This window comes from Ursus americanus, chromosome 9 (assembly GCF_024610735.1).
Source record: "Ursus americanus isolate L20-20 chromosome 9, mUrsAme1.1.p, whole genome shotgun sequence".
Lineage (NCBI taxonomy): Eukaryota > Metazoa > Chordata > Mammalia > Carnivora > Ursidae > Ursus > Ursus americanus.
Window position 1 is genome coordinate 63355425 of NC_142135.1, and position 12007 is coordinate 63367431.

The 12007-nt window shown below is 40.1% G+C and overlaps 1 protein-coding gene across 3 annotated transcripts in view; it reads right to left on the minus strand.

The window, feature by feature from the left end:
- Window positions 1–727: 727 nt before the first annotated feature.
- The window catches only part of ADHFE1 (alcohol dehydrogenase iron containing 1), a 32196-nt gene continuing 20916 nt past the window's right edge, over window positions 728–12007 (minus strand). For all 3 annotated transcript variants that reach the window (XM_045789003.2, XM_087864855.1, XM_045789002.2), the window contains 4 exons: window positions 11719–11797; window positions 11438–11534; window positions 8706–8863; window positions 728–2112 (listed from right to left, as the gene is read on the minus strand). In XM_045789003.2, coding sequence (XP_045644959.2) covers window positions 2029–2112; window positions 8706–8863; window positions 11438–11534; window positions 11719–11797 — 418 coding nt within the window. In that variant the 3' untranslated portion in view covers window positions 728–2028. The remainder of the gene's footprint in view (window positions 2113–8705; window positions 8864–11437; window positions 11535–11718; window positions 11798–12007) is intronic.

The following is a 12007-nucleotide window of genomic DNA, read 5'->3' on the forward strand; positions in this document are numbered from 1 at the left end:
CAAGGGATTGGAGTGGAGCCCATGGCCCTTGACCCTTAATCTAATGATGGTATATCACCTCGTAGAATATAAGAGTTCTAGAACTTACCTGGACTTTTTTGGGAGGGTGGGTTGAGGGGAGACATATATATGTTTTTGCTGTGCCAAATGTATTTTGAGACATTAACAACTTTTAGTAAAGTTTCTTGAAGGATCTCAGATTGGCAGAGAGTTTCGCTGTACTCTCCATCTCACAGCTTCTGCCTTCAGAATCCATGAGACTCTTGAAATGCCGGAGGAAATTTTAGCTAGATGTGGTCTGCAAGGTACAACTGAAATTCTGTTAGTGTTGTCCTATGCTTGCCTTTTGGGCACTTAGTATAAATAATTTGAATGTTCTGTAGGAATTAAAACTATACCCTAATGATATCATTTCTAAGTCAAAAATATATTCACGCATATAATAAAAAACATAAACCAAAATTTTAACAGTGGCTCTTTTCTGGATGGTGCAGTATGAACAAATATTTCCTTTTGTGTTTATCTTTGTATTACCAGTTTTTGGTACTGACCATATTTTATGTTTATAGGTAGAGAAAGCTCTATAAACATTATTTCAATGTTATTTAAAAGATCTCAAGGAACTAAAGACCTCTATACAGATAAAGTGGGTCTGGCCAGGTTGAAGGCAAGTAATGCACTTCTCTTCCGTTTTTTAAAATCCTGATGTAATTATATATACATTACATATTTGATTAAAAGTTTAATTCAATTTTAAAAAATGAATAAATCCATAAGTACACTGAGATCCAGACTGCCAAAGCTTGAGCAGGCAAAAACCACCAGTGTGGTAACCTTTATGAGGAGAAATGAGCTGTAGAAGTTTCTGCAGGCTGGGGATAACAGAGAGGCAGACGATCATACTGCTTAGATTCTGCTTGCAAGTCTGAAGTCTATAAACTACAACCCTGCTGGCTTTTGAATTAATTTATTCTGAACACTGAGCACATCTTTCCAAAGAGGGAGTTACCATATAGGATGTTAGTGTTTTTCTCAAAAAAACAATTTATGTACCTGAGGATCGGTCTCTAATATTTTACCTCTTTGGGTCTGTCTTAAACTTTGAATATTAGTTACTAGTATTTTTATAAATTAAGATGAATCTGACCTAAAACAATAAAGTGGTATTTGTCTCTGTTCTCTGGCCCCTTTATTTTTTGGTCCTTTTAAAATCAGAAAATATGTTCTTGTTGTAACAAATCCAAAACAACACAGATGTTTATGAAATAAAAATAGGAAGTATAAAATATAAAGTGAATATTTTCTCTTAATTCTCTATACTCCAGATTCCATTTCTCCATTGATAACTTTTAATATTTTGATGTGTATCCTTCTTTTCTCTCTCTACAGACCTATATTCAGATATAATTTCAAAAGTAAAAATCAGACCATGCAAATAAATATTTGTTCTGCTTTTTTTCCATTTAGCAGCACATCGCGGGCATATTTCCAATAGATTTATCTCATTCTTATTGATAGCATGATAGCATTCCATTATTTAATATACTATGATTTATTTATCTTTATACTATTAACAAATATTTAGGTTCTTTCAGATATTTTATCAGGATAAGTGCTGCCAGAAACATCCTTGCCATATTTCTTAACACACTTGTGCTAATATTTCTATAGGATAAATTTGTAGACTAGGGATTACTGGGGATTGGGTATGTGCATTTAAGTTTTTGATAGATACTGAGTTTTTGCCCATTTGATAAATAGAGCGGTGGCAATCTGTGGGGCTTGGGACAGGAACACGGATGCCTAAAATCTAGCCCAAGTTCCAACATAGTGGGCATTTTTCCACCGGTTTATGGAAATAGCTTGATTTTGAGCATCAGGGAATCTTCTGCAGGATAAGTTTATATCACATTCAGACTGGTATCAGTTGTGTTACACATGGAGATGAAAAGACGAAGTTCTGGCTAGTTCGGCTTCTGTTGTCAGGACTGTGATGGCCAGTGGTAATTCTTTCAATGAGAATGAAGATTAATACAGTTTCATTGAAGCTTCAAACAGAGCAGACAGATCCTCTTCTGACTGAGGGCGTGGTGCAAGCTTGGTGACCCTTTCCTGAAACAGGAAACAGAAGAATTTACCCAGGGCTTTGAAAAGATAGTTTCTAAAAGCTACTAGGTTACGTGAGTTAACTTGGCCATAAGAAACAATGACTTGATAGTAGTCCTGTCTTTAAAAATCCTATTTCTTGTTTGCTTCATACTAGCTGATCCCTAACTCAGAAGTTCATCAGGTGACGCCTCTTTCCCACAAAGCTTTCAAAAGCCATTGCCTTTGCCTTATGTTCCGGCAACAGCCTTCTGCCCCAAGTACAGAACCGATGAACCTTGGGTAAAACACCTCCTGTAATGGCCAAACTACATTGAATGCAGCCTTGGCCAGGTAGGCTCTCTGCGCAGAGAGCACGGTCCCAGGCATAGCAGGAGCTGCCAAGGAAAATAGAACCGGGTTGTCCTTCACTTCAAAGACTGTGTATTTCATAACTTGGACTTAAGGTATATTCAAAAAGACTTCATTAGGACATCAACTTTCAGGCTACAGACAACAAGTGACTCCTTTTTAATATTACCTAAGGTTTTATTTCTACCTTCCTAAATGAATTCAGTGACTTGCTCAATTTCCCCAGTGTTATTGAGTGGAGTCAGCAAAGAGGCACACCCTATTGCTATTTATACCCCCATCAGTGTCTCCTTAGTCCCAATGGGACAGGAGATTAAAAGGTACTGTAATGACTACCTTGTGTCCAGATTTCTGGGCCTAAATGAAATTAAGATATATGCCAGTGTTTTGGTTCCATTCTCATGGGTCTCTTGGTTTGTTTTCTTATGATAAGTAATTGTGTGGGAGCATACCTGGTATATGAGGCATCTCCACGAGGGCAAGGCTGTACCCACTCTTCATGCCCAGTGCTCGACACACAGTACATAGGTGTCCGACAGTTATTTGTTGAATTAACGAAAATGGTGGTGGCGGGCATCTCAAAATTCACATATGTAAGACAGAACTATGACTCTGCCTGCCTCCCATTTTTCTCATCTCAGCAGTGACACCCAGTCACTCAGGGAAAAGCCTAGGAGTCCTCTTGATTCCTTTTTCCCTTCTCTGCTAGTTTAATCCACCAGCAAATTTGTCAGATCTACCTCCAAAGTAAACCTCAATCTGACCACTTATCAGCTTCTGTTCCACGCCAACCCAAGTCTAAGTCATCCTGACTCCCCCCTCCAAAAGTCTGTTTCCACTTTTGCTCTACTCTCTCCCCCTAGAGGCCATTCTCCACACAGCAGCCAGAGTGATAACTTTTTTCCCCGCCAGTGTAAATTTGTTCATATCATTACTTGCTTAATGCTCTCTGATGACTTTCCATTGCAATGACAAGACCATGGCCTCTAATGCCACTCTGTTCTGGCCCTGCTGCTCACCTCAGTTCTGACTCGTCTCCCATCAGTTCTTCTCACTTAGTCCCACCATCCCCTCTCAGTCCCACGAAAATGCTCCTCTTCCTCCTGTCTCAGGCCTTTCCCCTCTGCCTAGAGCGCTACTCCCAGATGTCTTCTCCCATCTCTTAACAGGGCTACCTTCACCTCTAGTCAGAAACCTCTGTGACCACCCTTGCTGGAGTTCCTGCCATACTGTCCCGCGTGAAATCACTGTCTTATTACCCATGTTTCCCTTCATACCACTGATCATTATCTGAAATGATTTCATGTGTATTTCATTTATATATTTGATTAGATGCACATTGTCTGTCTTCTCTAGAATGTAAGCTCCATGAGGGAGTGAAGAGACTTTATTTTCCTCTTCCTTGTATCCCATTCAATGCATGGTATATAGTAGGACCTCAGCAAGTATTTGTAAGGTAAAAGGAAGAATGAAGATAGGAAGGAGGTATTAAAAAATTAACTCAAAACAGGCCTAAATGTAGACTTAAATCTAAGAGCTAAAACCAAAACTCTTAGAAGAAAACAGGAAAATTTCACGATGTTAGATGTGGCAGTAATTTCTTGGATATGACACCAAAAACACAGGCAATAAAAAAATAGGACTACATCAAAATGTAAAACTTATGTATCAAAGGACACTCTCAAGAGAGTTGAAAAAACAACTCAGATAGAATGTGGAAAGTATTTGCAAATTATAGATCTGATACGGGGTTAATAACTAGAATATACAAATAATTACTACAACTCAACAGCAGAAAACCCCAGACAAACCAACTCAAAAATAGGCAAAAGATTTGAATAGATATTTCTTTAATGAAGATATATAAATAGCCACTAAACACATGAAAAGATGCTCAACATCTTTAGTCATCAGCAAAATGCAATTCAAAACCACAATGAGTTCTCACTTCTCATCCATCAGGATAGCTATCCAAAAAATGGAAAATAAGAAATCTTGGTGAAGATGTGGAGAAACTGGAACCCTCATGCATTGTTGTGGGATGTAAACTGATGCAGCCTCTATGGAAAACAGTTTGGCCGTTCCTCAACAAGTTAAACAGAGAATTACCCTATGATCCTGCAATTTTATTCCTAGGTATATAACCAATTGAACTGAAAGCAGGGACTAAAACATATTTGTATACCAGTGTTCATAGTAGCACTATTTACAATAGCCAGAAGGTGGAAACAAACCCAGTGTCCATCTGCAGATGAATGGATAAGCAACAGGTGGTATATCCATGCACTGGAACATTACTCAGCCATAATAAGGAATGAAATTCGGACACATTAAAGATTTATGCTAAGTGAAGACACTGTGCAGACACAAAAGGACAAGTGTTGTATGATTCCTCTTATATGAGGTACCTGCAATAGGCAAATTCATAGAGACAAAATAGAATAGAGGTTATTGGGCTGGGAAAGGGGAGTTACTGTTTCACCATTAAGCAATAGAGCAGAGCTTCTATTTGAAATGATTTCAAAGTTCTGGAAATGGATAGTAGTGATGGTTGCACAACACTAAATGTACTCAATGGCATGGAATTGTACACTTAAAAGTAAGTGGTTAAAATAGTAAATTTTATGTTAAGTATATTTTACCAAGATTAAAAAATAATTAGGAAGGATGGATGGACAGAATGGAGAAGGATGGGGGGACATGCTGATAAGTATGGGTAAAACCAAAGTAAGATTTTACACTGCGGCAGATCTTCAAAGACTCCAAAGAAATTTGAAAATCCAAAGCAAGGCAGAGACTTGTTCATGGTGGCGTATGTCTATGTTGGTGGCAGGGTCAAGAACTGAAGTTCAGCATTTGCTATGGCTGACAATTCCTGCCACACCATTCTGTTTATAACAGGAGAGAATCTTCTCTGATGAGCTCAGAGGCCCTTAAAACGATCCTGTTCATCTTTGGTGAAGTAGTTCAGGAGTCTCCAAAGTACTTGAGGCCAAGCTGATCTGAGTTTCTCTTTCACATGTCTAATACCCTGGGACAGGTTAAGTGAGGACAGGGATGTAAAGTTTGTGATCTGTCCCCACTCCTATCATTTATGCCATATAAAAGCTAAACTCTCCGAATTAAGATGTGTTTGGCAATGTGCTATTATTTATAGACGTGTAAGACCGAAGGACAACTGATTAACGTGGGCACTGAAATAAATCCTGACTTCCACTTTTAGCACATTCATAAAATAACAACATTTCAGCTGGCCTCTCTGCCAGGGAGTGGAAGTGCTCATTTTGGTAGACGGCTCTCCTCAGAAATGAAATGTTTTGATTTGAAATGTAAATGTTTTTTTCCAGAGGTTTCAGAAACCCCCACTTGGAAGATTAATTTATTCTTGCCTGCTCCCCTTGCAGCCTTGCTATGGCAGTTGGAAGCCTCCGTACACAGGGCTGCTGTTTGCTGCCATCAGTATGGGATGTGGTGTTTGGTCAAGAATACTGGCCTGGTTGTTCCTTCCAGAGAAAACTGATCCCTCCTTGCTGAACATAAAAGAAGCTTTATCAAATGTCGACTACGTACATAACCTTTCTGGCAGTATTCTTTGCAGCAACCAGTCTGTCCCTCTCACTACCTTAAATCCTGTAGATACTAATAAGTGAAGATTAGCCTGCTGCATGTGTAAAATTCTGAAGTTGCCATAGCAGTCCTATAAAATGTTCACTGCTGCCAAAAATACCAAACAAAAAACCCCACAGTAGTTCTTCATCTGCAGAACAGACAGCTTTATTGCTACAATTCCTCCGAAAGTCCTGTCAATCTCCCCTGCCCTCTCCATATATAGAGCACATTGACTCAATTACCTGGACTCCAAAATGGAACCAGTGCTAGTTTATTAAAATTAACTATGCCTCTCCCAATCACAGACACATGATTTTAAAAGCAGCATTCATGTTGGGGCTGCCTTTTGAATACAGCTTGCGGAGATCCTCACCTCCTCCTTTATGGACGTGACTTGTATTCAAAAGACCCAATTTACCTTGCATCTTTTGTGAAACTAAGAAATTAGTTTTGTCTAATTAAGGGTTTGCTATCTGTGATTTCCCCCATAAGATACGTGCACTGAGGCATTTAATATGATACCTAATAAACGTGCCATTTTAGTGGATGGTCTCAAGTGTTAGTCTGGATCTGTTGCTATCTGGAACAGTTTCTGAAAGTAAAAGACTGAGCACAGTAGAATTTAAACAGTAAACACTTGCCAACGTGTGCTGATGGCTGGAAGATACGTTGCCACAAGCAATTAAATGGCCAGTTTTATCTGAAAATCATGGATACCATCCCTGCAGATTGACAAACACCCATTCCTGAGCAAGCAGAACTTTTCAGAACCCCTCTTGCAAAACGGACTCTATCTCTGGAACCATGCTATCAGAGGCAGTGTCCATGTCAAAACCCTGGCGACCACTTGGCTTTCATGGCTTCTTGTCATTAGGTGAGTCCTATTCAGTGTAAGGAAACCTCTGAAAAAGTTACCACCATTCAGCCAATATGCTCATCTGCGCAGAAGACTTTGGAAGAGAGAGGGCTGCGGGTATGTGTTCATTTAACACGTTTACTAGCCTGTGCTGGGTGCAGTCGAGGATGGGTGAGCAAAACATGTCCTTGTACTCATGGAATTTATGGTCTAGTAGGTTTGGATAAAATAACTGTGTTGGTCATATTTTTTGGCTATTTAGTCCTTCAGACTTGTTGGTTAGAACTAAGGGTTGGTGAGAGCCTAGGAGCTCAACTACACTTTGAGATGTTTCTTTTTTTTCATTCATTGATATTTTTAGATGCAACTGAGTCTACTGGATCTGAGTCTAACTCAGGGAAAATGCCGGCCCATGGGCCATGTTTGGTTTGTTCAGTGGGTAATTGGAATACAATACAAACATCCAGATTGTTGATTTTTTGTTGGAAATTGGAAGCTCTACCAATTGGATTTTTGTTGGAAATTGGAAGCTCAATGCTGGGACCTGAATTTCTGCTTGGGTATAATATTGTAGCTAAAAAGACACTCACCCAATGAGATGGATTATGAGCTTTCCAGTTCACCAAAGTCCCCACCACTCCCTGCTGCTTTAAATTACTTTGTTCATTGCTATTACCTACCTACCTCCTGAGGACACGTGAGTCTGTTAACCCAATCCCTACAAGTATTATCTCATGTGAGTGGTGAGGTCTTCAACATTCTAAGCAGTTGCCAAGTGGGGAAGAAGCTAGTGTGAGGCCTTTGTTTAACCAGAGTAGGGTGAGGGAAAAGCACTGCTGCTTATGGTTAGCGGGAATCTGTGCGGGGGGCGGGAGGTATTCTAGTTGTTAACTCTATTTCAGAGTCAGTGATAGATCCATGCTTGCCTTAACTTTGGGTAGAAGTGCCTTTCCCTCATGTGCTTACAGTGTTTAAGTGATCCACATCTTTCCTGTTTTAGACAGGAGGACTAGTGTGATGTGGTCCAAAACCTGAGAGCTCGTGGCTCTGGCTCTATTTTACGGTGAGTTGCAGTGAACGGGGGTCTTAGCCTATTAGGACCTGATGCTATAGCACAAGGGTATCTGATCCAAAATGTAAGGTGCAATGGGAAGGTAAATTCTCTTCATAAGAAACTTGGAGGGGAAACTCTACATCTATTATGATTCTACCCAATAATGGTTGGCAGCTCAGTTTAAATTCTTTAGTGACATTTAAGTAAATAAGACCCAAAGTGACACAGATATGTATATATATGTAACTGTATAAAATACTCTCCCAGATACGTTAAAAAGTGATTTTATAATAGTATAGATTTAAAAGCCATGCCTATTTTTCACAAAATAGTAGGAATTTATAACCCTTGTAATATAAAATAATATAGTGGTCCTTTTGGAACAGCTTCGGGTAGTTTTATGGAGGGCTCTTAAAAGAGCAGAAATGGTAAAAAGGGAAATTTTGCCATACCTCAAGACAAATGTGGTAGTTTTTGCCTTGAGTTTTTATAAAAGACCCTTTCAGTTGTATCATAAAAGCTCCAAAAAAGCCACAGTTTTATGGAAGAAAAGGTGAGGGAGCCTGGCCTCTTCCCACAGGGGAAGAGAAGAGCTGTTGTCTGGTGTGGAGGAGACCTGAAAGCTGCTGGAGGACCCCTGGGTTTTCCTCTCCCCCACCCCAGGTGTACCATGTTTTCCCAGCAGCTTCATGGTTCTCAGAAGGGAGTGAGGATGACTGCATCTCTTACCTGGGGCAGCGTTCCTTTCACTAATGCAGGGATATCAGCCTTGGAGTAACCAATGGCAGCTAGGCCATCATCAACATCCAGATCGTATAAGAATTTCCGGAGTGTGTCTGCCAAAATAGGCCCAGCATCTGCGATCCTGGCAGTGCGGGTGTGAGCTCCTAGAAGACACAAAGTGCTGACTGTAGAGAGAGGGTGTCATTCAGTCACAAGATAGCTGACTGTATAACCTACTGCGGCCTCCCTCCCACCAAGGACAAGGGCGCCGCTGTGCCTCCACATGGAGGCCAGCCCAGCAATCAACCCTGCAGGATACAGATGGGCCAGGCCAGCTTGCAGAACCCTGAGATCCTTTGCAGAGGCGTTGGCTGAGGCTAACCTGGCTTTCACATTGCCAATGGGCCGCTCGCCCCTGGTGTGGTGGGAAGAAGAGGAACTGAGCCAGAAAAGAAGCACAGGGAGGAGACCAAAAAAGAAGGCTGGTGTTTGGATGAGGAGGAAGGAGCATTTGTAGGAGAAAACACAGCTTATGTAACTTTCAAGGCTTGGAATTTGCTGACATCTAGAGGTATATGTGTTCAGTGTCTTTTCTCACACCAACATCTTAGGAAAGAAGACCAACCCCTTGCAAACACCTTGTGAGGCAAGGACATTTAGAGGTACAAAAGCTCCAACATTGACTGCGCTAAAGGAGGAAAATGACAAAAATGGATTATGTGTGGCCAGGGAAGGAAATACTTTCTCTCTATTGCTATAAAACTTCTTATTTTGGGCTCCGTTGCCAAAGGGCAGGGCGAGTGCCTCTAAATAAATATCATAGAACCAGTCAGACAGAACCAAGAATACAAAGACCCTCAGAAAATAGTATTTACTCTGTAGGTAATAATGATGTTGGTGAAGGGGGAAGAAGGTTGCCAAGGGGTGGAAATTTGGACACAATTAGTAATCAATACATGAGATTGTAGAGACATGAGTGTGGAAGAGCTAGGGGTTCTGCCCTCAGACAGGGTAGCAGTGGGAGTTCCCAGACCCTTAGCTCTCCAGCTCCTCGTCCGTTCTGGTCGAACACATCACTGCTAGGAAGTGAAGCATGTGACAAACAGATGTGGCGTAAGTTATTATCCAGAATGCCTCATGTTGAGTCAAAGCCCATGTGTAGTTATGTCCCTACTGAAGCACACTATTCAATTAGTTTTAACCTTTTTCTTCTATGACAGCAAGAACTGTTTCAGTAATCCAGGAAAAGGTATAAATGGAACCAGATACGGGGCTAGTTGGGCGGGTGGCTGGATGCAAGGTAAACCTTGCCTGACAAGACCAGTCTGTATTACACAGTGGCAACTGAAATATGGATTAGGTGGAAAGGTGACACGATACAAGGTTTATGAGGTTTTTATGTTCCTGGGATTGCTGCCATAAAACACACCATCAAAGCCTCTGGGTTTTCCTGTGAAGTATTTTAGAAAAAAAGAGAGGGTAGGACAAAGAATAAATTGTTATAAAGCTAAGAAAATCTAAGATTACATAGGGAATTAAAATATTTAATGGCTAAGTATGGAATCACATTAAACAAAACTTCCTAGGCAAGGAGGAAGAGTTGGTGGATTCTTCTACCCCAAGTTTTATCTATTGGAGGAATTGCTTTCTCAGTGATGTTGGTTGCCTGGAATTTTAGCTTTGAGTTCTCTGAGACTTTCCCATTTACCATACATCTAGCCTACTGTTTGGGCTTCTTCCTACTTAACTACTGCATATTTACCAGGCATCTGTCTGAGTCCCCAAAATGGCTAAAAAACATCCCCGATCCGACAGGGAAAAGGGACACAAGATCCTTGGTAAGGTGGGCACTGTATTTCCAGCAGCCCAGACTGGGCAATAAGCCCCCTGCACCGTTTCTCTACCCTGGACTTCTCTCATTAGCATTCCCAGCACAGCACCTGGAACTCTGTGAAAACACACACGTCAGCGTGAGAGAGACGTGGAGGTGAAGCAGGACATGTGGAAGGGGTGTGTGGTCATGCCTACCTTCTCGGAAATAACCTCTCCAACGGCTGGAGCTAGAAGAGCGTAATGAAGTTTTCTTTTTAGCTTTTCCCTTCCTACCCTAAGTGCAAGTAGGGGAATAAAATGTTTGGAAAGTTAATCAAATTCTTAAAGTCTACTTGAAAGAGTTCTCATCTTAGAAAAATACTAAAAATTTTTACTTAACACTAAAGCTAGCCTGAATATAATTTTTTTTTGCTTGTGAGATTCAAAAAGCACTGTGGGTGTCTTGGTATAGACATTATTTATTCTACAGAGCAGCAAAACAAACTCTTCTTTGGGATCTTTTTATAAAGTTTCTGGTTGTTTAGATTTTCTATAATTGGGAATGTATTGTTACTTCCTGAATTAGATTCATTTTATTACCTACAAAACTTAGCAAAAGCCATTTGCAACATTATTACTATGTAAAGAGTTTCATGTTCCTTGGGGATGAAAACAAGAGAAATACCATTACTACAACTTTAACATAAGCAATATTTGGTTCCATTTCATTGTTAATAGACTATTAGAAGCAAAATTACAGAATTTTAGTGCTATATAGGACTTTAGGCAGGTCACTCACATTTTATTATTAGACTATTTCAAAGCAACTTTACAGGTGTTATTATCCTTTGTGGTTTATCCTCAGAAGCAACCCTACAAAATGCTCCACATATGCGGGTCACAGATTTATGAGTAATTGTTCATACCCAGTATTTCTGCTGTTTCCAGGTGCCGTTCAGGAGACATCTGTGCTGTGAAAGTGAATACCGCTGGGGAGGTGAGTACCACAGAAAGGCCATGAGGCTGAAGAAAAACAAAATGTGGTGACCAGTGGGGCAAAGTTGGGTCTTCAACCTGCATATTCTAGATATTCAATTACTTTACTCTATACTCCAGCAATGAAGAATTGACAAATGCATTTAGCAAATACATTTATGGCAACAGCAAAGAACATGAAATTTAATTAAAGAATTTATTATGATTTTACCACCAGTGGGTGATCCACATTATAATCCTTTGCTTTATAAGTCTTCACTAAGCCTGAAATTGGGTAAGACATTCCATGGCTAGAAAAGAAAGAAAGTCCTTAGGTTGACATATAGCTATCAGAAATTCAAGTTAACAAAACAAAGATACTTTTATGAGAGAGCCCTTCACGGTCTCTTGACAATATCGTTATCTCACAAAGTGATACATTCTGTTTTCTTTGATACAACAATATATTATTGCATTGGACATTTTGTGCATTTGTTAACAAAACCTCTGAAATGTTCAAA